The 25,214-nt window shown below is 64.0% G+C and overlaps 1 protein-coding gene across 1 annotated transcript in view; it reads left to right on the top strand.

Moving 5' to 3' along the window:
• Window positions 1–261: 261 nt before the first annotated feature.
• The window catches only part of MEGF8 (multiple EGF like domains 8), a 28,174-nt gene continuing 3,221 nt past the window's right edge, over window positions 262–25,214 (top strand). Inside the window, exons 1-41 of the mRNA XM_051989489.1 lie at window positions 262–2,180; window positions 4,089–4,335; window positions 4,436–4,599; window positions 4,855–5,061; window positions 5,191–5,371; window positions 5,458–5,546; window positions 5,734–6,155; window positions 6,251–6,396; window positions 6,615–6,737; window positions 6,878–7,032; window positions 7,316–7,435; window positions 7,537–7,681; window positions 7,967–8,130; window positions 8,300–8,506; window positions 8,960–9,160; window positions 9,243–9,470; window positions 9,769–9,887; window positions 9,963–10,094; window positions 10,318–10,431; window positions 10,614–10,856; window positions 11,062–11,261; window positions 11,956–12,166; window positions 12,596–12,836; window positions 13,141–13,273; window positions 13,360–13,616; window positions 13,692–13,802; window positions 14,382–14,500; window positions 14,582–14,789; window positions 15,017–15,197; window positions 15,281–15,444; window positions 15,817–15,961; window positions 16,330–16,561; window positions 16,856–16,982; window positions 17,200–17,413; window positions 17,502–17,716; window positions 17,978–18,191; window positions 18,605–18,770; window positions 18,973–19,165; window positions 24,331–24,501; window positions 24,788–24,918; window positions 25,030–25,159. Of these exons, the coding sequence (XP_051845449.1) occupies window positions 4,143–4,335; window positions 4,436–4,599; window positions 4,855–5,061; window positions 5,191–5,371; window positions 5,458–5,546; window positions 5,734–6,155; window positions 6,251–6,396; window positions 6,615–6,737; window positions 6,878–7,032; window positions 7,316–7,435; window positions 7,537–7,681; window positions 7,967–8,130; window positions 8,300–8,506; window positions 8,960–9,160; window positions 9,243–9,470; window positions 9,769–9,887; window positions 9,963–10,094; window positions 10,318–10,431; window positions 10,614–10,856; window positions 11,062–11,261; window positions 11,956–12,166; window positions 12,596–12,836; window positions 13,141–13,273; window positions 13,360–13,616; window positions 13,692–13,802; window positions 14,382–14,500; window positions 14,582–14,789; window positions 15,017–15,197; window positions 15,281–15,444; window positions 15,817–15,961; window positions 16,330–16,561; window positions 16,856–16,982; window positions 17,200–17,413; window positions 17,502–17,716; window positions 17,978–18,191; window positions 18,605–18,770; window positions 18,973–19,165; window positions 24,331–24,501; window positions 24,788–24,918; window positions 25,030–25,159 (7,116 nt within the window). The 5' untranslated portion in view covers window positions 262–2,180; window positions 4,089–4,142. The remainder of the gene's footprint in view (window positions 2,181–4,088; window positions 4,336–4,435; window positions 4,600–4,854; window positions 5,062–5,190; window positions 5,372–5,457; window positions 5,547–5,733; window positions 6,156–6,250; window positions 6,397–6,614; window positions 6,738–6,877; window positions 7,033–7,315; window positions 7,436–7,536; window positions 7,682–7,966; window positions 8,131–8,299; window positions 8,507–8,959; window positions 9,161–9,242; window positions 9,471–9,768; window positions 9,888–9,962; window positions 10,095–10,317; window positions 10,432–10,613; window positions 10,857–11,061; window positions 11,262–11,955; window positions 12,167–12,595; window positions 12,837–13,140; window positions 13,274–13,359; window positions 13,617–13,691; window positions 13,803–14,381; window positions 14,501–14,581; window positions 14,790–15,016; window positions 15,198–15,280; window positions 15,445–15,816; window positions 15,962–16,329; window positions 16,562–16,855; window positions 16,983–17,199; window positions 17,414–17,501; window positions 17,717–17,977; window positions 18,192–18,604; window positions 18,771–18,972; window positions 19,166–24,330; window positions 24,502–24,787; window positions 24,919–25,029; window positions 25,160–25,214) is intronic.

Below are 25,214 nucleotides of genomic sequence, written 5' to 3'. Positions count from 1 at the left end.
CCAGGCTTAAAATAAGGAAGACCCGAGTTCTAATAACAATCTCAGACGTTTGCTACTCCTCCTGGGCAAGTCACCTGATCTCTGGCTGCCTCAGTTTCCCCAGTTTTAAAATGGGAATCATAATATCACCTCTCTCACAGGGTTATGAAGAGGTTCAAATGAGATGATGCTTTAAAGTGCTTACCACAGTGCCTAAATAAATGCTTGTTTCCTCACCAGGCACATAGTAGGTACTAAATAAATGCTTGTTTCCTCACCAGGCACATAGTAGGTACTAAATAAATGCTTGCTTCCGTCTTAATCTTCTCTTATCTATTGAATCTTTCCCTCCTATATTCAAACATGATCAAGTTTTCTCCATTCTTAAAAACTTTCTTTGGGTCCTACTATTGTCTTGATCTCACTTCCCTTTCTCAGCCATATTTCTTGTTTACACCTGCTTTCTACTTTCTATACCTTTCTACACCTACACTCTCTTTTCTCTAACTCTCTCGAACTCTTACAGTCTATTTTCCGACCTCATCATTCGACTGAAATAGTTCTAAAATTATCAATGGTCTCTGGGTTCTCATCCAACGTATCTGCTGTGGTGATCACTCTCTCCCGGACAGTCTCAACTCTTTGGCTTTCTTGACAGTCCCCTCTCTTTTAACTGTACCTTTTCATCTTTTTCTTCCTTATCATCTGTATCAAGTGCCCGAACAGTGGCTGTTTCCCAGGGTTCTAGGCTCTCTTTTTCTTTCTGTGTATTCCCTCTCTTGGTAACCTTGTCTGTTTTCCATGGCTTTAATGATCAGGTTGCCATATAGATATTGGACATTTCAAACTGCACGTCCCAGAGACATCTCAAACTCTCATTATTTCCTCTTCTTCCCCACAAATGCACCACCGTCCCCTAAGTCTCCCAGGCATCTGACTTTAGTCTTTCTATATGGTCAATCAATAGCCTAATTTTGCTGTTTCTACCTCCATAAAAATCTCTCACATCCAAGCCAGAATTAGGTCTACCAACTCCCAGAGCCTATTGTTAAATTTTCCAGGTGAGCATTTACATCTTGGGAATCAACAAATCCTACAAATTAGAATTTGATTTATTGTTTTGGTGATTGAATAGTGTTTTTTTTTTCTTTTCTTTTCTTTTTTTAAGTGAGGAGGAAGTCATAAAAGTGTAGACCAAACTTAGAAATTTCTCTTGCTTACTTTTTTTTTTTTTTTGAAGAGGAGAGCTAGTTGTTAAATATCAGCATATCCCTATAGCCAGCCTTCCCCTACCCCCCATCCACACAGCCTAGCCCAGGACTTTATCACGTCTCACTCTCAGCTGACAGGTCCCCAGTCTCTTCCAACTCCGTTCTTCCCAAAGTGAATTTCCTTAAACGCAGATCTGACTATGTGACTCTAATTCAACATAAAGAGGCTCCCCTTTGCCTTTAGGATAAAATGTCAAATTTTTAAACCCCTCATTTTACATCATTCCCTACCCCTCCCTGGCACCACAGTGCGCCCTGTAACCCAGATACTCTTCATTACACTTCATCTCCATCCTCCGCGCCTTTGCAATGGCAAAGGACTCATGTCCGGCCTTACTCTTGCCTCAGAGTTCCCCTCTTTTGCTAAGATGCAGCTCAAGGCACCATCTTTTGCCTGAAGCCTTTCCTGACTGGCCCAGCCTCCAGCACCCTCCGTCCCAAGCGATTTTATAACTATATTGCACACATTAATATTAGTTTCTTGTTTTAGTTGCATGCATTTTCACACGTGCTTTTTGACCCGTCCATCGGAAGGAAAGCTCCTTGGGAGGAATGATTGTTTTGTTGTTTGCAGTTGTATCCAGGCGCCCAGGTCAGTGCCTGGCACACAGCAAGTGCTTAATAAATGTTTGTTGCCTGTGTGCTGGAATAAAGTCGCCAGTCCTCTAAGAACGAAAACACCGACACACTCAGAGACATGGACACACGTGACATACACATTGATACACATACACAAATACACTTCCAGTATTACGCATGTGCGAAGGAGGGGGCGGAGCTGCAACGCTCAGGAGGCGGGGCCGACGCGGTCCTCCAGGGCCCCTCTGGCCGTCCCGCTCTCGCTGCTTCTCCGGCTCCGGGGCCGTTCTGTCCCGCTCCTCCGGCGTCTCGCTGGTCGTCGTCGGGTCGGTTTGGCTCCGGGAGGAGGCGGTGAGTGCGCGCGCCGGCTACGGGGGCCCGCGGGGGACCTGCCGGGCCGCCCGCCCCGTCCTGCCCCCGCCCTGCCCCCACCCGGCCCGGCCCGGCCCGATCGCCCTGCAGCTTCTAGAGGGCTCCGGGGCCTGCGGGGCTCGAGGCCGCCCCCTTTTCTGCAGGGGACCTTTCCTCCGCTCCAGGGGACTCTCCCCCCTCTGTGGGAGACCCTTCCCTATTTAGAGGCACCCTCACATATTGGGGATTCTTTCCATCCATAAGGGACTTTCCTGCATCTGCAGGAGACCCTCCCCCTTTTAGAGGTGTCCCGGACCATCAGTGGGAGATCCCCATTTGCAGGAGCCTCTCCCCTACATGTCGAGGACCCCCTCCCTCTGAGAGGCCCCCTCTCGGAGAAGTCCCTGTCCCCCAGCTTGGGGGGGGCTTTCCTGGTTCCCAGGGGACATAAGAAGTCCCCCATAACTCTGGGAGTCCCTTTCCCATTTCTGGGAGTGCTTCTCGTCTGGCCTGCTCCTCCTCTGTAAGGGACCCTCGCTGTCCCCTCCCCCGGGGGTCCCACGGGATGTCTGGACACTTGGGGCGAGAGGAGGCTCCCCAAGCTGGGGTGGGAGGCCAGTCCATGGGACATGGGGTCTTGGGGACCCCCTTCTCTTGGGGGCCCCTCCCCTTCCATAAAGGGGGTCACTGAGTACCCCAGAGGGGGCCAGGTCACAGGAAGCTGGCACTAGCTGGGGGGGAGGGGCCTTCAGCAGAGGGGAATGATCATGGGGGGAGGTTATAGAAGGGATTTCTTGGCATGGAACAAGCATTTATAGAGCCCCTACTGGGTGATGGGCACCATCCTCACCTCCCAATAGCCCTGGGAGGTTATTGTCTCACTGAGACTCCTCATTGAGGAAACTGAGGCTCCCAGAGTCCCACGGGGAACACCTGTCTGAGGCTGGATCAGAACTCGGGACCTCTTGGCTCCGGGCACAGAGCGGTGAATGCTGAGGCGGCTGCGGGCCGCTGGGCAGGGCTGCTGCTTTGGGGGTGCACACGGGGTCTTTCCTCCCCCTCCCCCCCACCCCGTGCGTGGAAAGCGTCCTTCACTACTTTAGTAGCGTCCAGCTCACCGCGACCCCTTTTGCGGAGGCCGGCAGGGTCACTCCCCCAGTGAGTGTCGGAGGCCGCACTGAGACTGGCAAGAGAAGGCTTCGTGGCTCCGGGCACTGCCCTGCCCAGCCAGCCATTGTAGAGGCCCTTCTGTCCAGTGTTGGCCACCATCTTGTCCCCCCTCGGAAAGTCCTTCCTCCCCCGTGGGGTGGCCACTGGTAACAGACTGCCCGTGGAGGGGTAACCCGGTACCTCCCAGGGGGCCGTCCTTTGTACTCTCTGCCCTTGGCACATAATAGGCACTTAATAAGTGCCCTCCCTGGAGAGTGCTGATAGTGAGGAGCGTGCCCTCCCTCTCGGGGGTAGCACTGTGGTACAGCGAGATTTTCTGGACACTCCCACCCCAAATCGACCTGTTTAAGACTCCTCCTCCGGGCCCGCCCTTGGGGTCGGTCTGAAGGCGCTCCTGGAGGAGGGCCTTACAGTCGGGGAAACTGAGGCAAGCGGGTGCTCTACTGGTCAGCCAGTAGGGAAGCGTCCGAGGCCGAATCGGAACTTGAGACTCCACACTCTGGAGCCCCCCGCTGCTCCCAAAGGCTCCAGCGGCCCCGTTATTTGGGGGCCTGGGGCCGGCCTGGGCTCCTCCTGCTGTGGTCTCCTTGCTCAGGCTGGAGGAGGAAGGGCTGGTAGAAGGGGGCTCCCGGGGGTGGGGGCTGGACGGAGAGCCAGCGCGGAGGAGTCCCGCCCCCGGGAGGCTCAGAGAGGGGCCCTGCTGCCGCCGGGGCTCACCCGTCCTGTCTCCCCACCCAGGCCTGATGCTCGCGGGGCCCCTCCTCTGAGTGCCCACCGCCCTAGGGCCCGGCCATGGCCTCCGCCCGGGGCCACGGCCCCCTGGCGCTGCTGGTGCTGGTGGCGGCCCTGCTGGGGTCCCGGGCCCCCCAGGCGCAGGCCGGTGACTGCAAGGGCCAGAGGCAGGTGCTGCGGGAGGCCCCGGGCTACGTGTCCGACGGGGCGGGAAATTACAGCGTCAACGGCAACTGCGAGTGGCTCATCGAGGGTGAGGATGAGCTGAGGCTGGGCCGAGGGGGACCGGGTCTGGGGGGAGGGGGAAAGACGGGGTCTGGGGGGCCGAGAGTGAACCCCGCCTGTCCTCCCAGCCCCCAGCCCCCGACACCGCATCCTCCTGGACTTCCTGTTCTTGGACACCGAGTGCACCTACGACTACCTCTTTGTGTACGACGGGGACTCGCCCCGGGGCCCCCTGCTAGCCAGCCTCAGCGGCAGCACCCGGCCCCCGCGCATCGAGGCCGCCTCGGGCAAGGTGGGGCTCCGCCCTTCTCCCCGCCCCCCGCCGGCCTCTTCCCCTCCCGGGCCCCGCCCCTGCCGCTTCTCCTATGCCGAGTCCCCTCCCTCACCTGGACCCCCTCCCCTCCCGAGCCCCGCCCCTGCCGCCTCTTCTCCTGTGCCGGGCCCCCTCCCCTCCTTGGTCCCCCTCCCCTGCCCCCCTCCCCTCCCCTCCCCAGCCTCTCCTCACTGGGCGCCCGCTCCCATACGCTCTGGCTCTTCTCCCCGGCAGATGCTGCTCCATCTCTTCTCCGACGCCAACTACAACCTGCTGGGCTTCAACGCCTCGTTCTCCTTCTCTCTGTGCCCCGGGGGCTGTTCGGGCCGGGGCCTGTGCGAGCCCTCGGGCCAGTGCGCCTGCGAGCCGGGCTGGGGAGGCCCTGCCTGCGCCCGCCAGGACTGCTCCTCCTACTGCCGCGAGCACGGCACCTGTGCCTCGGTGAGCACGCTTCCCGCGCTCTCTGGCCTCGGGCCTGGAGCTGGACCCCGGCCTGGAGCTGGACCCGGGCCCGGGCTTGTGCCGTTTGACCCAAAGCGGCCGCGGCCTCTGACTTCAGTCTCTCCGCAGGAGGCGGGCCCCTGCCGCTGTGAGCCGGGCTTCCTGGGCCGGGCCTGCGACCTGCGGCTGTGGGAGAACCAGGGGGCCGGCTGGTGGCACAACGTGAGCGCCGAGGATGCTGCCTTCCCGGCCCGCGTCGGGGCCGCGGGCGCCTTCCTCTCGCCTCCGGGGCTGCTCGCCGTCTTTGGAGGTGCGGTGGGGTTTGGGGAGTGGGGAGGGGGGGAGCGGTGCACGGGCCTCCCCCAACCCGGCCTCCTGCCCGTGTCCCCCCTCCAGGTCAGGACCTGAACTCGGCCTTGGGCGACCTCGTTCTGTACAACTTCTCCTCCAACGCCTGGGAGCGGTGGGACCTCAGCCCCGGCCCGGTGAGGACCCCGAGGGGGGGTGCCCCCTGCCCAAGTCCACTAAGCTGGGGCCCCTCCCGTGTGATCGTGGGGCGCCCCCACTCTCTCCTGCAGTCTGTTTCTGTGCCAGCTCGCCTCTGCCCACCGTGGTCTCTCTTCCTCTGTGCCCCACCCCCCATTTCTGAGGCTGGCCCTTGTCTCCCCCCAGGCTGCCCGTCATTCCCACGTGGCCGTGGCCTGGGCTGGCTCCCTAGTGCTCATGGGAGGAGAGCTGGCCGACGGCTCTCTGACCAGTGACGTGTGGGCCTTCAGCCCGCGGGCTGGGGGCCACTGGGAGCTGCTGGCCCCCCCCTCTTCAGGGCCCCCAGGGCCCCCAGGCCTGGCCGGACATGCTGCCGCCCTGGTGGACGACTCCTGGCTCTACATCTTTGGGGGCCGAACACAGCATGACCTCTTCTCTTCGGGCCTCTTCCGCTTCCGCCTAGAGGGCCCTGGGGGGGGCCGGGGCCAATGGGAAGAGGTGTGGCCGGCAGGCGGCCGGCCCCCCGCCGCCACGGGCCATTCCATGATCTTCCACCCGCCATCCCGGGCCCTGCTCGTCTACGGGGGCCACAGGCCTTCCACGGCCCGGTGAGTGCTCGGGGCAGCGCCCCCTTTCCCACCTTCTCAGCCCTCTGGACATCCGCTGGAGACCCCCACTTGTCCCAACTGTCTTCCCCCTCTAGGTTTTCCATACGAGTGAACTCCACTGAGCTCTTCCACGTGGACCTGCGGGTGTGGACCTCCCTGCGTGGCCGGGACGGTCAGCGCGGGCCCCGGGAGCGGGCCTTCCACACGGCCAGTGTCCTCGGCAACTACATGGTGGTTTACGGTGAGGGCATCCCCAGTCCACAGCTTCCGGCCCGTGGCCGGCCTGGGTGCTTCCCCGTGACTGTCCCCCCCATTTCTCCAGCCTAGTCCCCTCCAGGTGTGTCTGCCCCCCCTTTCCAGGTATGCCTCCCCCTCCCCCACCCCCTCCCGGTATGCCCCCACTGCCCCCGCCCCTCCCAACCCCCCAGGAGTACCTCATCCCTCCTCCTTGATTTGCAGGTGGCAACGTGCACACTCACTACCAGGAGGAGAAGTGCTACGAGGACGGCATCTTCTTCTACCACCTTGGCTGCCATCAGTGGGTGTCCGGAGCTGAGCTGGCCCCTCCCGGGACCCCCGAAGGTAGCAGGTTCTGCCCGCAGCCTCTCCGCGCTCAGGCCCTCGCGTTCCCAAGAAGCCCCTGCTCCGTCCAGCGCTCGGGGCCTGCCCTTAGAGAGCCGAGGGGCAGCCCCTGATTCCGCCCTCCTCCCCTGTTCCCCCAGGCCGGGCGGCACCCCCGGGGGGCCGGTACTCCCACGTGGCGGCTGTGCTGGGGGGCAGCGTCCTGCTGGTGGCCGGTGGGTACAGCGGGCGGCCCCGAGGGGATCTGATGGCCTACAAGGTGCCCCCCTTTGTGTTCCAGGCGCCGGCCCCTGATGTGAGCACCCATGGGGGAGGGAGAAGGGACTGAGGAGGGGGGAGATGGTTGTAGAAACTAGTGCTGGGGCACCTTAGGTTGGCCAGGTCACAGCCAGAGCCGGGCCAAGTCATGGGTGGCTGGAACCCCGGGGAAGGGGGACCGTGGGGTGGGACAGAGGCCACGTTCAAAGTCACAGGGGGTGGTAGGGGCTGTGGCTAAGCCATGGGATGGGGGCGATGTTGGGGGTGCGGGCCCAAGGCTTAGCCCTGCGCTTTGCTCCCTCTCCGACCCCGACCCTCAGTACCACCTGGACTACTGCTCCATGTACACGGAACACAGCGTCTGTGCCAGGGACCCGGAGTGCAGCTGGTGCCAAGGAGCCTGCCAGGCCGCCCCGCCCCCGGGGAGCCCCCCTGGAGCCGTGAGTGACCCCGATGCCCCCTTCTGTGACCCCCATGTCATGTGCCCAGAGCCCCGCGCCGGTGCTCTCCCCCCGACACGCCCCGCTTTCCTTCTCTGCAGTGCCCGGCGGCTGGCTGCCTGGGTCTGGCCCGCCTTCTGGGCGACTGCCAGGCCTGCCTGGCCTTCAGCGCCGCCGTCCCTCCGCCTCGTGGGCCCGGCGCCCTGGGCTGGTGCGTCCACAACGAGAGCTGCCTCCCCCGGCCCGGTGAGTGGTGAGCGCGGCCGCCCTGCGGCTCTGGAGAGTCTGCCCTCTGCCGGGCCACGGCTTCTCTGGGCTCTGAGCAGTGGAGCGAGGGGAGGAAGGCAGGCTGGGGTTGAGGGGGGCTAGGTCAGGCGGGCCAGAGTCAGGCAGGCCAGGGTCAGGCGGGCCGGGGTCAGGGGGGTCGGGGTCGGGCGGGCCGGGGTCAGGGGGGCCAGGGTTGGGTTGAGGAGAGGGAGGGAACAGGAGGACGTGCTGACCATCCTCCCCCCACTGGTTTCCTCCCCTCAGAGCAGGCCCGATGCCGAGGGGAGCAGATTTCGGGCACCGTGGGCTGGTGGGGAGCGGCCCCCGTCTTTGTCACGACTCTCGATGCCTGTGTTACCCAGAGTTTCCTGCCCGGCCTGCACCTGCTCACCTTCCAGCAGCCCCCCAACGCCTCCCAGCCTGACAAGGTCAGGGGCCCCAGTGGGGGTGGGGGGCTGGCTCTGCCCGGCCCGGGCCCCTCCAGGCCGCCTCCTGCCAGTGCCTACGGGAGCAGATCCCCCGGGGCCTGCCGAGGGCCTCTGGGTTTGGGGGGAGAGGGCCCCTGTGGGCGCTCACTGCCCCCCCACTCCCCGGCAGGTGTCCATCGTCCGTAGCACAACCATCACTCTATCGCAGTCGTCCAACACGGAGACCGACGTGTCCCTTGTTTACCGGGGCTTCATCCACCCGCTGCTGCCCGGGGGGCCGGGGGGCTCCGGGGCCGACGACGTCATCGTGTGGGCCCGGGCCCAGCGGCTGAGGGTCCTGGCCCGGATGGCCCGGGGGCCCGATAGCCAGCACATGGTAAGGGTGGCGGGCGGCCCGGCCTGGAAAGGAGGCAGGGCCCTGGCAGGGGAGCGGGGGGGGGCCGGGGCCAGACGTGAGGAGGAGGGGGCAGGTCCTAGAGCGTCCCGGGCCGGGGGCCGGTGGCCAGAGGGGGACGCCCTGTCTCCTCCTCAGCCGGCTCTCGGGCCCTCCCTGGCTCTGCAGGGGATCCCCGCTCGGGGCAGGCCGCTCCGGCTCCCCGTTTCTCTAGGAGGAAGATGAGGGGTGATTGCAGAGGAGTCTGGGGGCGAGGAAGGGCTCGCCCGCGTACGGGCATGGAGGCGCGGCCGTACGTGGGCACAAGCAGCCGAGCGGGCTCAGTCCCCCAAAGGAAGGGGGGCGGGCGTGTTCTGGGGGGGTCCGGAGCTTGGGCTGAGAGTGCGGGCGGCTGTCGGGGGCTCTCACAGCTTCTTCTTGCCCTCTGACCACCAGGAGGAGGTGGGGCGCTGGGTGGCCCAGCAGGATAAGGAGATCCGGAGGCTCCAGCGCCCCGGCTCGGCCCGCCTCTTCCCCCTGCCTGGCCGGGGCCACAAGTACGCCGTGGAGATCCAGGGCCAGCTCAACAGCTCGGCAGGCTCCGGGAACAGCGAGCTCACGCTGCTGTGGGACAGGACCGGCGTGCCCGGGGGCAGCGTGAGTGTCCGGCCCTGCCCCTCCCCGCTCCCGGCGGCCAGCCCTGCCCGGCCCGCCCGCTGACCTCTGGCTGTTCCCCCAGGAGATCTCCTTCTTCTTCCTGGAGCCCTTCCGCTCGTCGGCCTGCACCGCCTACACCTCCTGCCTGGGCTGCCTGGCCGACCAGGGCTGCGGCTGGTGCCCGCTCAGCTCCTCCTGCCTCCTTCGCCAGGACGGCGCCCGCTGCAGCGGCGGGGGGGCCCTGCTGGTGTTGGCCCCGGCCCTGTGCCCGCTCTGCGAGGAGCACCGGGACTGCCACGCCTGCGCCCAGGTTCGGATGGGCCCTCCGGGGGGGCTGGGGGCGGAGGGGGCCGTTTCGGGGGGGTTGAGGGGGGTTCCCATCCCGGGAGTCCCAGGAGAAGAGGCCGGGAGGGAGGGGACAGGCTGGGAGAAAAGGTGGGGGGCAAACGAGCAGGGGGGGGAACGGAGGCCCCCAGGGAAGGGGTGGGAGGGGTGGAGTGAGGGTTTCAGGACCACCAGGCAGATGGGACTTGGATGGGGGGCGTTGTTCTAGGCGGGAAGGGCAAAGGCCAGAGGTTGAGACCCCCGCCCCTCCTTCCCTCCCCCAGGATCCTTTCTGCGAGTGGCAGCAGAGCCTGAGCCGCAAGGGCGACGCCACGTGCAGCCGCCGGGGCCGGGCCGGGTCGGCCGTCAGGAGCCCCTCCAGCTGCCCCCCGCTCTGTAACCAGTGAGGCCCGGGGGATGGGGGGCAGTGGGGGTGGGGAGGGGTCGCGCAGCCCTCTGACCCCCCTGCCTCCTTCAGGCGCCACTCTTGCGAGACGTGCCTGGCCAACTCCAGCCAGTGCGCCTGGTGCCAGTCCACGCAGACCTGCTTCCTCTTCGCTGCCTACCTCGCCCGCTACCCCCATGGGGGCTGCCGGGGCTGGGACGACAGGTGGGCCGGGAGGGGGGCGGCACAGCCGGGCGGTCCCTTCTGCGGGTCTCGGTTTCCCCTTCTGTAAAATGGGCATCGGGGCAGCCCCTGCCTCCCGGGCTTGCTGCTTAGCAACAAACATCACGGAGGGAGAACAGGCCTTGGGGCTCTGTCCCTGTTTGGGGGTGGGGGCACTGGGGAGAAAGTGGGGCTTCCACGCTGACCCCCGCCCCTCCCGGCCCAGCGTCCACTCGGAGCCGCGGTGCATGAGCTGTGCCCGTTTCCTCTCCTGCCACGATTGCCTGCAGAGCCACGAGTGCGGCTGGTGCAGCAACGAGGACAACCCCACCCTGGGCAGGTGAGGGCCGGCGGGGCGGGGGCGGAGGTGGGGAGGGGGTGGGCTCTGGGGGGAGGGAGGGGCAGGCCGGGCTCGGGCTGATTTCTCCCTTCCCCTGTTCCCCCTCTTGCTCCCTGTCTCCCTCGCCCTTGGGGCCCGCCCCTGTGCCCTTTCCTCTGCCCCCCCATGGTTCTGCTTCTTAGGTGCCTCCCGGGAGACTTCTCAGGCCCCATGGGAGGCGGCCCCTGCTCCCTCGGAGCTGGGGAGGGGCTGCCTCCGGGGCTTCCCGCCCGCTGGTCGTATGCCCAGTGCCCAGACGTGGATGAGTGCCGCCTGGGCCTGGCACGGTGCCACCCCCTGGCTTCCTGCCTGAACACGCCAGTCAGCTATGAATGTCATTGTGGGCATGGCTACCATGGTGATGGGGTCACCCACTGCAACCAGACGTGAGAAGGGCCGCGGTTGCCGGGGCGGGAGAGGAGGCGGCCCTGGAAGGCAGGGGCCAGAGCCCGGGCTCCCCAAAGGGAAGCCTGAGGACGGGGTCACCACGCTCGGGTGCGGGCGGGGGCTTGGCTCTGGGCACGGGAAGGCGAGGATCCGGGCGGTCTGGGCCCGCTCGTCCGACCCCTCCTCCCTCCCCGGGCCCCGTAGGTGCCTGGAGGACTGCGGCCACGGCACGTGCAGCGGCCCCCCCGACTTCACCTGCGTGTGCGACCTGGGCTGGACCTCGGACCCGCCCCTGCCCACGCCCGCCCCGGGGCCCCCGGCCCCGCTCTGCTCCCGAGACTGTGGCTGTAACTTCCACAGCTCCTGCTCCAGCCAGGGCCCCGGCATCTGTGACCAGTGTCAGGGTACGGAGGGCCCCGGGGCGAAGGGTGCGGGGCCGGCCCTTCTGTGCACAAGGCCTCCTCCTCCGGCCTCGGGGTCGCCAGGGGAAAGGCTGTGGGGGGACGTAGCTGAACCCCGGGCTGGGGGCGAGGGGGACAGAGCACCTCGGGAAGTCCCATCTGGGAGAGCCCTTAGAACCGGAGAGGTCAGGACGGGGATTGGACTTAGAACAGGGGGTGTCGGGGCTGGGAGGGGCCTAGAAAAGGGGGTGTCGGGGCTGGGAGGGGGCTTAGAACAGGGGGTGTTGGAGTGATTACGTTCCTCCTTAGCATCCTTGGTTTTTCAGCTTGGGGCCCTGCCCTCACTTTTCCGTGCATTCCCTCCCCACTCCCTGGGAAGGTTCCTGGCTTCCTTGGTCCTCAGTTTCCTCTTCTGTAAAGTGGAGAGGATGGGCCCAGACACCCTCGCGGTCCTCTCTGGGACCCTAACCCCGCTGGGCAGCTCCAGCAGCTTACTGGGGCAGGTGTGGAGGCCCAGGCCCGTCCGTCTCAGTGGGGTCTGGGGCCCTCGCTCCAGGCCCGGTGGGCTCTCTGCCTGTGGCACAGACTTTAGGAATTTTTGAGTTGTCCCTTTTTGCCTCCAAGTTTTATCTCGTGATGAAGGCTTTAGGGGGCCGCCGGCCCGCTTGCTCACTCCCGCTTGTGCCCGGCTCTGCAGACTGGACCTGGGGCGAGCGGTGCGAGCAGTGCCGGCCGGGCAGCTTTGGCAATGCCACGGGGCCTGGAGGCTGCCAGCCCTGTCAGTGCAACGGGCACGGGGACCCCCTGCAGGGCCATTGCGACGGCCACACGGGACTCTGCTTCTGCCAGGACCACACTGAGGGAGCCCACTGTGAGCTCTGCGCTGCCGGCTACTATGGGGACCCTCGGTGAGTGGGCAGGGAGTACAGGGGAGGGTCTCTGGGAATGCAGGGGAGTCTGGGAACATGGGGGGAGGGTCTCTGGGAAGGAAGGGGAGTCTGGGAACATGGGGGGAGGGTCTCTGGGAATGAAGGGGAGTCTGGGAACGTGGGGGGAGAGGGATTCTGGGAACTTGGGGGGAGGGTCTCTGGGAACATAGGGGCATAGTTGGGTTGGGGAGGGGAACAGAGGGTGAGTAACCAAAGAGCAGCTGGGAGTGGGCTGGAGAAGGTGGCGATGAAGGAACCTGTAACGTGGGGGTCCTGTGGGATACATAGGGATAAGGGAGACAGGAAGTTGGGACTCTTGCAGAGAGAAGGCAACTTGGCAGGAGCAGGTGGGTGGGAGGGGGAGTAGCAGGGCTGGGGTCTCTGATTCGCGGCTGTCCCGCCCCACAGGGCCGGGGGCTCTTGTTTCCGGGAGTGTGGGGGCAGAGCCCTGCTCACCAACGTGTCGTCCGTGGCCCTGGGCTCCCGCCGGGCAGGGGGACCCCCTCAGGCGGGCGGTCAGGCTGGGCCCGGGCTGGCCTACTGCGTGTGGGTGGTGTCGGCCTCTGAGACCTTGGAGCCCTGCCCTCCTGGGGTCCCCTGCCCCCCGCTGACCCTCACCTTCTCCCCAGACAGCAGCACCCCGTGCACGGTGAGCATCCGCCGAGAGCGTTGGTGGGCGGGGATGTCTGGGGGGGGCACATTCTCCCGGCTTCCCGAGGCTCCCCCCGCCCTTCCCCAGGAGTTGGGCTTCACTTGTGGGATGCTGGACAAGTCGAGGGCCAGCCTCAAACGGCCGGCAGCTGCTGAGACAGCAAACGGGGCGTCCCTGCCTGGGTGGCTTTGAGACCGCTGGGGTCTCCTGGGGGCCGGGGCCGCTGGGCATAGCACGGGGGGACCGTCTGGGGGCGGGGGCAGCTCTCGTGCCCGGCCCCCGACCGCCTTGCCCTCCACAGCTGAGCTACGTCCTGGCCTTCGATGGGTTTCCCCGGTTCCTGGACACGGGCGTCGTGCAGTCTGACCGCAGCCTCATCGCAGCTTTCTGTGGCCAGAGGCGGGACCGGCCGCTCACGGTGCAGGCGCTCTCGGGTAAGGGGCCGCGGGCTTTCCCCGGGGACGCGGAGCGGCGGCTCTGGGCCCGGCCCCGGCTCACCCGGTCCCTGTGCTCCCCGCAGGGCTGCTGGTCCTGCACTGGGAAGCCAACGGCTCCTCGTCGTGGGGTTTCAACGCCTCCGTGGGCTCCGGCCGCTGCGAGATGGGGCCGGGGGGGCCCGGGAGCTGCCCGGCTCCCCAGGAGTGTGTCCCGGAGGAAGCAGGAGGAGCCGGGGTCGGCCGCTGCCGCTGCCCCCCGGGCTGGGCCGGCCCCGCCTGCACCCTCGCCCTGTGCCCCGGGAACTGCTCGGCCCACAGCGGAGGGGGCATCTGCAACCAGGTAGGAGCGGACCGGGCGGGGGCGCTCGGGGAGGGGGCCGTCTGCCGCTGACACCTGTCCTCCCCGTGTCCTCAGAGCCTAGGATTGTGCGTGTGCGTCGAAGGATTCGGGGGAGCGGACTGCGCCACGCGCCTGGATGGGGGGCGGCTGGTCTGGGAGACGCTCCTGGATAGCCGGCTCTCTGCTGTGAGTCCTGTCCTGGGCCCGGCCCTGACCTGGGGGGAGACCTCGGCGCCCCCTTCTCTCTTCCAGGGGTCCCGGGGCCTCTCCCCCCAGCTCCCATCCCAGTATCTCTAGGGAAGGCTCTTACTCCCTTGGAATAAGGCTGCAAGCGTAGACCGCCCCCTTCCTGCCTGGAGGTGATGGCCTGGGTGGCTCCTGCTGAGCATGAGACAGAGACAGAGACAGAGAGACAGAGTCAGAGACAAAGGGGGAGACGTAGACAGAGACAGACAGAGACAGAGAGACAGAGTCAGAGACAAAGGGGGAGACGTAGACAGAGACAGAGGGAAAGGGGGAAAGAGAGAGAGAGACATCAGACAGGTGGGGAGACACAGACGGACAGGGAGATGGACCCCTGCCCGCCCCGGGGCGGACTCTGTCTTCCTTTCCCGAGGGCTGGCCTTCTGGGGCCCTGCCAGGTCAGGAGGGCCAAGCTTGGCCTCCCCCCTCTCCCCCGTGCCCCTACAGGTCGAGCCCAGACATATTCCCGCCCCCCCCCCACGCTCCTCCCCAGGCCCACCCGAGCCCTCTGTCTCCCTGTAGGACACGGCGAGCCGCTTCCTGCACCGTCTGGGCCACACCATGGTGGAGGGGCCTGACTCTACCCTGTGGATGTTCGGGGGTCTGGGCCTGCCGCAGGGGCTGTTGGGAAACCTGTACAGGTGAGGGTGGTCTGGCGGGGCGGTGGGGGGGAGCTTGCTCCCTGTCCGCTGAGGGCTGACCGGCGCTGGGGCTTCCGCCAGGTACTCGGTGGGGGAACGGCGCTGGACCCAGATGCTGGCTGGCTCCGAGGATGGGGGCCCCGGGCCTGCGCCCCGCTCGTTCCATGCGGCCGCCTACGTGCCGGCCGGCCGGGGCGCCATGTACTTGCTGGGGGGGCTCACGGCGGCGGGGGTCGCCCGGGACTTCTGGGTCCTCAACCTCACCACCTTGCAGTGGCGCCAGGAGAAGGTGACCGGAGGCTGCCCCCGCCCCCAGTTCTGCTGTGGTCCCCTCTTCCCCGGCCGTGGGCTCATCCCCTGCCCCAGAAGGGGCTGCTCTAGCCGCCCCTGACTTCTCCCCGCTCTCCCGTCCCAGGCCCTGCCCCGGGTCTCCCCAAGCCGGGGCTTCTTGGGTCCCTCCCCGTGCTCCCGGCTGCAGCCCCTCCCCTGCAGCCCGTCTCTGTGCTCTGACCGCAGACCCCGCAGGCCCTGCTGCTCCCCGCGGTGGCCGGCCACACGCTGACCTCCCGGCGAGGCTTGTCCCTGCTGCTCGTCGGGGGATATTCGCCCGAGAACGGTTTCAACCAGCAGCTCCTGGAGTATCAGCTGACGACGGGCACTTGGCTGGCCGGGCCCTCGAGCGGGACGCCGCCCACTGGTGAGCATGGGGAGCCCGGGGCTGGGACCCCTCTGGCCCCCTAGGCCCTCACAGCCCACCTCTGCGGCTCTCTCTTCCCCCAGGCCTTTACGGTCACTCGGCGGTCTATCACGAGGCCACGGACTCGCTGTACGTCTTCGGCGGCTTCCGCTTCCACGTCGAGCTGGCTGCCCCATCCCCGGAGCTCTACTCCTTGCACTGCCCTGACCGCACCTGGAGCCTGCTGGCCCCTTCCCAGGGGGCAAAGGTCAGGGTCACTGGGCACCCCTGGGAGGCAGAGGAGGGGGCGAGGGTCAGGATGAGGTAGTTGAGCCCCCTGGGGAGGTAGAAGCTGCCTCGGGCCAGCCAGGTGAGCTCAGGGGCTTCTGGGAAGGGGAAGGGACTTGTAGCTTGGCTCTTAGCGGCAGGGGAGGCTTGATGGAGGGCAACCAGATTTGGGCCTGTCAGCTGGTGTTAGGGGGCAATCAGGGAGCTTCAGTGAGCAGGTGGGGAGCCTCCTAAGGGCAGGGTGTAAAGAAGGAGGGCTTGGCCAGAGGCCTTCCTAAGCCTTGAGTGAGGGGGGCGTCGGGGGCCTGGGCTGCGGGGCCCCTCCTGGTTGTGACTCCGCCCCTTCCCCCAGCCCAGGCCCCGGCTCTTCCACGCGGCGGCCCTGCTTGGGGACACCATGGTGGTCCTGGGGGGTCGCTCAGAGCCGGACGAGTTCAGCAGCGACGTCCTGTTGTACCAGGTCAACTGCAACGCGTGGCTGCTGCCCAACCTGACCCGTGAGTGGCAGAGCCTGTGAGGGAGGGGGCGGAGGGTCCCGTCCCTGTTTGCCTCCAGGCCCGCCCATCTGCCTCTGGGCCCCCCCTTCCCTATCTGCCTCCAGGCCCCCCCCATCTCTATCTGCCTCCAAGCCCCCCCTCCCCCTCCCGTCCTGTCTGCCTCTGGGCCTCTCCCTGTGCCCCTCGGTCTCTGCTTCTCGCCTTAGCCCTGGGCAGCGATGACCCCCCTCTGGGTTCCCCTGTCCTTGCTGGCTCTTGGTTTCCCTTTGGCCCCGGCTTGTAGGTCCTCGGGTCTGTCTCCGTCCCTTTCCCTGCGGCTCCAGTTTCTCCTGTTCCATGAGCCTCTTTCTCTGTCCTGGCCCCCGCAGGTCCAGCCTCCGTGGGCCCCCCGATGGAGGAGTCGGTGGCCCACGCCGTGGCAGCCGTGGGGGGCCGAGTCTACATCTCTGGGGGTTTTGGGGGGGTGGCCCTTGGGCGGCTGCTGTCCCTGAGCTTGCCCTCGGACCCCTGCCACCTGGTGCACTCCCCCGAGGCCTGCAATGGCTCAGGTGCCTGCAGCTGGTGCCATGGAGCGTGCCTGTCAGGAGACCAGGCTCACAGGTGCCCGGGGAGCTGGGCTGGGGCTGGAGGGGCACTGACGGGTTGGTTCCCTCCCTGTGCCCTCTCTGTGCCTCCCTGTGCCCTCCCTCTGCCCTCTCTGTGCCCTCCCTGTGCCCTCCCTCTGCCCTCTCTGTGCCTTCCCTTTGCCCTCTCTGTGCCCTCCCTCTGCCCTCCCTCTGCCCTCTCTGTGCCCTCCCTGTGCCCTCCCAGCAGCCCTGGGGTAGAGGGGGGAGGATGTGCTGCTCGGGGTCCCAGCCCCCCCGGCCTCACACATTGTCTGCCCCTTGTCCCCAGGCTGGGCTGCAGCAGCCCCTCGTGCTCCCCCATGCCCCGTACGTCTGAGGAGTGTCGTCGCCTGCGCACCTGCAGCGAGTGCCTCGCCCGCCACCCCCGCACCCTGAGGCTGGGGGAAGGGGAGGAGGTGAGATGCCGGGGGCTCCGAGGGAGGCCCCTCCCCCGCTCTGAGCCCTCCCCACCATGGGCCGGGGTCCCAGGGCCCCAAGTCCGGCTCTTAGGTCTCCCGGGGTGGGGCTGTGCCGCGTCCCCCTGAGGGCTGGAGAACCTGTGACCCAGAGCCCCAGACTTGACCCTTAGAGGGGCCGCAAAGTCAAAGGGGCCCGGGCCCGTCCTCCCGCCAGGCCGCCCCGCCGCGCTGCAAGTGGTGCACCAACTGTCCCGAGGGCGCCTGCATCGGCCGCAACGGCTCCTGCACCTCGGAGAACGACTGCCGCATCAACCAGCGCGAGGTGTTCTGGGCCGGCAACTGCTCCGAGGCCGCATGCGGGGCGGCCGACTGCGAGCAGTGCACGCAGGAGGGCAAGTGCATGTGGACGCGGCAGTTCAAGCGCACTGGTGAGTGCCCGGGGACCCCCGCGGGGGCCGTCCCAGGGGCCGGCCGGGGAGCCGGGCCGGCCTCCCAGCTCTGGCCCTCCTTTCCCAGGGGAGACGCGGCGCATCCTCTCGGTGCAGCCCACCTACGACTGGACCTGCTTCAGCCACTCCCTGCTCAACGTGTCGCCCATGCCCGTGGAGTCCTCGCCCCCCATGCCCTGCCCGACGCCCTGCCACCGGCTCCCCAACTGCTCCTCCTGCCTCGACTCCAAGGGAGCGGACGGGGGCTGGCAGCACTGTGTCTGGAGCAGCAGCCTCCAGCAGGTGTGGGCCAGGGACCCCAGAGGGGGTGGGCAGGGTAGGAGAGAGGGGCGGGGGTCCCAGAGGGGGTGGGCAGCGCAGGAGAGGGGGGTGGGGGTCCCAGAGGGGGTGGGCAGTGCAGGAGAGGGGGGCAGGGGTCTTGGATGGGCAGGGGCTGCTCTGAACGCTCCAGATCTGACTCCTCTCTGCTGCCCCTTCTCTTCCTCCATGTCTCTCTGGTTGCCCCTCTGCTTCTCACCACCCCGGCCTTCCTGCCCCCTGTAGTGTCTGAGCCCGTCTTTCCTACCTCTGCGCTGCCTGGCGGGGGGCTGCGGGCGTCTGCTGCGAGGGGCAGAGAGCTGCTCCCTGGGCTGCGGCAACGCCCCTCAATGCGCCCTCTGCCTTCGACGCCCGCACTGCGGCTGGTGTGCCAGGGGAGACCCCGGCCAGGATGGGGCAGGCCTCTGTATGGAGGGGGGCCTCAGCGGGCCCCGGAATGGTGAGAGCGGGGGTGTCGGGTGGGGCTGGTGGCGATGGTGAGAGCCGGGGGAGGGGGCGCAAGTCCTGGGTTCTAATGCGGGCCCCACCCCACTTACCTCTGCGCCCGTGAACAATTGTCTGCCCCTCTTGGAGCTCCCATGTCTGTGGGCCGGGCATGGGGCCTGTGGGGGGGGTTAGGCTTGGTCTCCAAGCACCCTTGGCTTGGACTTGGCGAGGGCAGCGGTCAGGACGGGTCAGGACAGGAAGGGAGAGGAGGCCAGGAGCAGCGAGGGCAGGCGGCGGGGGCGGGCGGTGGGGGCGGGCAGCCGGCAAGGGAGGGCGGCAAGGGCAGGTGGCCGGGGTGGGCGGCGGGGGCGGGCGGCAAGGGAGGGCGGCTGGCATCATCTCCCTCCCCTGCCCCTTCGCCTACAGGCCTGACGTGTGGACACGGAGATCCCGGGGCTACCTGGGCCTTCCTGTCTTGTCCTCCCGAGAACGAGTGTGTCAATGGACACCACGACTGTAACGAGACCCAGAACTGCCACGACCGGCCTCATGGCTACGAGTGTACCTGCAAGACCGGATACACCATGGACCAGTGCGGATGGGGGGGCGATACATGGGCCAGGGTGGGGGGGTATAGGGGGACCGAGGGATACCCCAGATCAGCGAGAAGGGGGAGGGGATGGCGGGACACAGGCATACCGTGGGCGGAAGGTACACCATGAATCCTGGGGGGCGGGGGCTGGGAGGGGGGCCGGGCTGGGCTTTTGACCCTCGGCCCTTTCTCCCCCGGGCAGCGTGCGGGGCCAGTGCCGCCCGGTCTGCGCCCAGGGCTGCGTGAATGGCTCCTGCGTGGAGCCCGACCACTGTCTCTGCCACTTCGGGTTCGTCGGCCGTAACTGTTCGACTGAGTGTCGTTGCAACAGGCACAGTAACTGTGACGGTGTGGGGGCCCGGGACCGCTGCCTTGAGTGTCACAACAACACTGCGGTGAGGACCCCCAGCTTTGTCCCTGCTCCTGGTTCTCATCCCCAGCCTTTATCCCGAACGGTCTGTGTCCTGGGCCTTCGCCGTCCCGGGCCTTCGCCGTCCCGGGCCTTCGCCGTCCCGGGCCTTCGCTGTCCACGGCCGTCCCTTGCCCCCATCCCTGCCTTTCCTGACTTCTTCATCCCCCTTCCCTTCCTGTCTTCTCTGTAGCCCTTCCCCCTCCCCCCACCCACGGCCTGTATGTGACCCGTCGCTCAATCAGCAAGCGTTAGCCTGTGCTTGCAACACCGGGCTAGGAGGCGGATACATTGTAACAGTTGTCGCCACGTGGTCACACATACAATGTTACACACAATCAGGCAACACACGGTCGTGTAACATTGTAACAGCAGGAGCCCTTTCCTAGCTCTGTAGGGCTTGCAGTAGCTTCATCCGCATCCTCTCATTGGATCTTCACGACAGCCCTACAAGGTCAGTGCTGCTTATTGCCTCCATGAATTTAGAAGCTCTCTACTTGGTCACTTTGAAGAGAGCACTTTCTGTGGCTGAAAACCGGGTTGTAAAGTGTAGAAAAAAACGAGAGGAAAGGCTGGGGAAACACTGGTTGTAGATGGGCTTCTCAAGGAGCTTAACCACGAAAGGGAGAAGAGTTACAGGATGAGAACTGTTGAAGACAGTTCTTCAAGTGAGGGTTTTATTCACGATAGAGGAGACATGGCCGGATTGCTGGAGGCAAGCAGCCAGTAGATGGGAGGGACCCAAGGTTAGTAGGAGAAGAGATATGAGTGAGGGAAGTTGCTGAAGAAGATGGAATGAGCGGGGCCATTTGTGTGGGTAGAAAGCAAGAAGAGTCTTCTCCATAAGTGAGATAGGTGAGGAAGGAGATGGGAGCAGAAGGTGTCTGGGAGGTGTGACAGGAGGAGGAGGGAGACGAGGGAGCCTTCATGGGAAATGAGACCGCTCTCGGCTGAGAGATTTGAGGGATGGGGGAGCCATGGGAGATTTGAAGGGGAAAGAGAAGCTTTGGAAGAGCTGCTGTGGCGCGTGGGAGAGTGAGGGATTGCCCAAAGCATTGGTTTCTTCAGCTTGGTTCAGTAGCCCATGAGTAGGAATGAGGCATGATGGATAATGGGAGGTATCAAGACCGGAGTTTGGCAAAGCATGATGGGGTATGGAGACGAAGGACTTAATGTTGATGAAGTGTCGACCTGGTTCACCCGGGTCAAGATGAGGAAGGAGGAAAGCTAGCTCCTAGTTAGTGCGTGGGAAAGAACGGAGGACTGGAGAGATGGGAGATCAGAGGACCAGGGGACATAAGGCAAGGGAAAGGCGAAATCATAAATGACTAGGATCAGAATTAACAACTCTGGAATAGAAGGCTTGTGGTGGAACATGACATGAGATCAAGACCATGTGTGCTGCTGGGGTGGAAACAGAGGGGGTCATGGGATGGGACAGGATGTAAAAAGGGGACTTTAGTGTCAGAAAAACTGACAACAGGAAAAATGACAGAGTGGGAGATGAAAGTCAACACTGAAAAAGTTAAGTCAAAAAGAAGGGGGCAGAGAAAAGGCTGCCAGATTGCTTCTGGGATTTAAAATGGTTTTCTGTGTCCTCCCCTTGGGACAAAGCTCATGGGCCTTGAACCAAAGGTACCAGGTCAAGCCCATTCCCCAAACCTCAGCCTCGTTCTGCTTCTTGAGTGTGGGCGCCACTTGGCGGCCCCTGTCATCGTGCCAAAGACCGCCAGGTTTGGCCATTGGGAGACGATGATCGCAGATGGTTGGAAAGTGAGAAGGGGAAAGGAAGGGAATAAGTGTAGATAGCTTTTTCTGGGCGTTGAAACGACTTATAGGACAATAGCTCAAATATGGTAGTGAAGATTTGGGCACATGTAAGTGATCAGAAGCTAGGGAGAAGTTGAAGGTTATGGAGAGAGGGAAGGCAAGTATGTTAGAGGATTCAGTGTGATGGAGAAGATGGCAGGGGATCCAGTGAAAGGAGGGGGTGCCAGCTTGAGCTGACCCTCAAAAGCCATTGTTAACTTGTCGAGATGAGCCTTTGTACCTTGGAAACTGGCAAATGCTGTGTTGTCGATTGTCTGGAATAGGAGCGCCACGGGTTGCCCAAGGCCCACGAAACCTTTGGCCCTGCCACGGCAGCCACAGGCGAGGCTGAGCCTAAGCTCGGTACAAGCCTCCCCGGCGTGAGTTCTTAAGCTGACATTACGGGGCCTGTGAATGATGTCATAAATACTCCTGCTCTTGCAGGAAAAAGGTTCCCCAGTCTGCTCTGGATGTGAGAGATGATGGGAAAAGTGCGAATGGCGCAGATTGTACTTACATCCATCTGTCAGAGACACAGTTCGCTTTTTGTGGAAAGCCACTTGTTAGTCATTTACCAGCAGGCCCCGGGATGAAGGGCACATGTGGAAGGTTGTTCTGGGCCAGGAGAAGGGGGAAAGGCGGAGAGCATGGGAGATATTTGAAAAGGGAGAGGTGTCTGGTGGCCTCCAGAGGGCCTTTAGCCAGGAGGGAGGGGAGAGGTGTGGGTGCTCAAGGAAGTGAGGGGAGAGATGTGGGCGCCCAAGAAGGTGAGGGAAGAGGAGGTGAGGGAAGAGGAGATGTGGGTGTCTGAGGAGGGGAAAGGAGGTGTGGGGAGAGGAGATGTGGGTGTCTGAGGAGGGGAAAGGAGGTGTGGGATAGTTTGTAGGAAGCACTAATGAGGACTCAGGGAGGGAGAATGAAAGGACCTGGCTTTGGAGAGGGCCCAGATGGCACGGGAGCTATAAATTTAGACCTAGACAGCACATTTGGTCCTGAGGCCATTGTCCCTTATCATGGAGGACAAAGACCCGGAAGTGACATGGCCTGTCAGAGACCGCCCAGAGCTGAGATTTGAACCCAGAGGCCAGGTGCTGCCCACCTCTGACTGGCTTTTGGACTTGTTCCTCTTGGCCCCAGAAGGCAGGCCTGAGAAGTGGGGAGTCCTGGGAGGCAGAATTAGCCTCGATGGAAAATCAGAGCTGCTTAAGGTTCAGCAGGTAGTGATCTCCCTGTCCCTGGAGGTCTTCAAGCAGAGGCTTCGTGACCACTTTCGCATGTCATAGGATCAGAGAGTGTTAGAGTTGGGGATCCTCAGCGTCCACATGGTTCAGCCCAGACCCTGAAGAAAGTCCTCTGCAATGTCCCCAAGCAGCACTCCAAAGACTTCCAATGGGGATGGATCCAGGCAGGGAACAGTGCGTCAGGCTGCCTGAGTTCAAATCCAGCCTCAGAAACTGATAGATGGGCGACCCTGGGCAAGTCACCTGACCCCTGTTTGCCTCAGTCTCCTCATCTGTAAAACAGGGATAATAACAGCTTCTGCTTCCCCGGGGTGGTGGTGACATAAACGCTTGTTGTTGCTGCCCCCCTGGGTGGCACGTTCCACTTGGGGGCCGCTCCGGTCATTCGGGTGGTTTTTCCTTGATGTCCCCCAGTCTCTGTGCCCCTCCTCACTTGGTGCCCCCCTTTTTGCCTCAAAACATCCAAGAGAACCGTGTCTCTCTCCCTGCCCACAGCCTGGGCTCCAGAAGCTGCGGCCCCTGCTTACCTCTCCCGGACATGCTCCCCCACCCCTCCCGATTCAGCCCGAGACACCGGGAGCAAGTGGCCGCTGTTCTGTTGTCCCACTCAGAGACAGCGGGAAAACATCCACCCTTGTTTCTGGTTTTTTTTTTTTGAAACAAACCATTGAAACCATTGTCATTGTCATTGAAACCATGACAACTCTCGTCCTATATTTTGAGGGTGATTTAAACAAGTTTAGAACTTGAGTCTGACATTATTCCGTTGTCGTGTATCTCACGTGGCCCATTCTCGCAGCCAGGGAAGACGCAGCCCCCTCTGCCTCGCTGCCCCTCCACGTGCTGTGATTTCTGCCCATTTGAGAAGCGTGCACGTCCTGGCAGCCCCCAAGGCCTGAACAGATCCCCCCCCCCCCCCCCCCCGCCCCAGGTGGCTCCTCCAGTGTCTCAGGTCTGATCGTTCTGTTTCAAACCCACTCGCTTAAAAGTAAGACTGCCCCATAGCGTGGGGACCTTGGGCGGCCGCTCTCCTGGCAGTGGGAGCCGGTATCGTGCCCCCGTTTGTCCCCCTGGTGACCCGGTGAACAGAGGAAATGGCATCAGCCTGGCTTGACCTGTTCTCGATGCCGCCGTGATGACTCGCAGTGATCGTTGCTCACAAACCGCCCCTTTGCCAGTGGGGCCCGGGATTGCGTCAGAAGTCGCACACGCTAACCCGTCGTTGGCAGACTCGGCTTCCCCATCTGGATTGCCCTTTTTGGGCCCATGGGACCCCTCCCATCCATTATCTGGGATCTAGCAGATCTCACTGAGAGCAGCGTAGCAATCATCTCTGCCAGTTCTTTAATAGTAAATAATAATTATGATACCAGCTTGCAATCAGCTGCAGAGCACCCTGGGATAACATTATCTCGGTAGAGGTGTGGACACTTGGCTGTCCAGACGCAGAAACCCCAGAATCCCTGGAGGGCAGCCGTCTGCCCGGTCGGGAGTTCCTCCTTCCCCTGACCACATCGCCCGGGCTGATGTTCCTGTGGGATGTTCTTCCCTCCCCCGGCTGTCCATGTTCCTGTGGGATGTTCTTCCCTCCCCCGGCCGTCCATGTTCCTGTGGGATGTTCTTCCCTCCCCTGGCCGTCCATGTTCCTGTGGGATGTTCTTCCCTCCCCCGGCCGTCCATGTTCCTGTGGGATGTTCTTCCCTCCCCCGGCCGTCCATGTTCCTGTGGGATGTTCTTTCACCCCCTGGCCGTCCATGTTCCTGTGGGATGTTCTTCCACCCCCAGCAGTCCATGTTCCTGTCTGTTGCCTATTTTCCACCTTTCTAGATACTTCCTAAAATGCGGCACTTAGGAAAGAACACTGAACCCTAGCATGGTCTGACCAGGGCCTAGGGAAGGGACATCTTTGACTCCTTGCTCCTAGCTGCCATCTCTTCACGGCCCCTTTCCCCCTCTTCCTCCTCCCCCCCCCCCCCCGCCTTTTCTCTTTTTCCTGTTGCATCACCAAGTCAGGGTCTGAGTCCTCCCCTAGCACGACTGCCCGGGCCCCATCTTCCGCCTGGCAGCGGCTGGAGGCCCTGACGGCGACCCCTGCCCACAGGGTCCCCACTGCGAACGTTGTCGGCCACTGTTCGTGGGCTCCGCCTTGGGAGGTGGGACCTGCCGCCCCTGCCGAGCTTTCTGCAGAGGGAACAGTGACATCTGCGTCTCGGAAAAGGAGCTGGAAATGGCCCGGGATGACCCGGAGAACTATTCCCTGGATCCTGAGGAGGTGAGTGGCCTGGGCAGGGAGGTTGGGCTGAGGGAGGAGGCAGAGGCTCCCGAGGTTCCTGATGTGGGGGGAAGCAGAGGCTCCCGAGGTTCCTGATGTGGGGGGAAGCAGAGGCTCCCGAGGTTCCTGATGTTGGGAGAGGCAGAGGCTCCTGAGGTTCCTGATGTGGGGGGAGGCAGAGGCTCCTGAGGTTCCTCATGTTGGGGGAGGCAGAGGCTCCCGAGAGGGAGTGGGGGGAGGCAGTGGGCTTTGGAACCTGGGTCTCAGAGGCTCTGTCTGTCACCAGATTGAGAAATGGGTGTCCGAGGGGCCGAGCGAGGATGAGGCCGTGTGCGTGAATTGTCAGAACAACAGCTACGGGGACAAGTGCCAGCGCTGCCTGGAAGGGTACTTTCTCCTGGACGGCCGGTGCACCAAGTGAGTGCCGCCCTCTGGCCGCAGCCTTCCGGGGGCCCAGCCCCGGGCCCTGGGGTGACGGGTGGCTCCCGTGGGGCGGCTTCTCCCTCACGGGCCCGTCTGTGCCCCCAGGTGCCAGTGTAACGGCCACGCGGATACCTGTAACGAGGACGGCACGGGCTGCCCCTGCCAGAATAATACAGAGACGGGCACCTGCCAGGGGAGCTCCCCCAACGACCGCCGGGACTGCTACAAGTACCAGGTGGGGACGGGGGAGCCCGGAGGCAGCCGCACTCGGGGGGGTGGAGCGGAGGGTA

Source organism: Antechinus flavipes, chromosome 3 (assembly GCF_016432865.1).
Source record: "Antechinus flavipes isolate AdamAnt ecotype Samford, QLD, Australia chromosome 3, AdamAnt_v2, whole genome shotgun sequence".
NCBI classification, from domain to species: domain Eukaryota; kingdom Metazoa; phylum Chordata; class Mammalia; order Dasyuromorphia; family Dasyuridae; genus Antechinus; species Antechinus flavipes.
The sequence above is the reverse complement of the archived record's forward strand: the minus strand, read 5'-3'. Positions and strand labels throughout refer to the sequence as shown.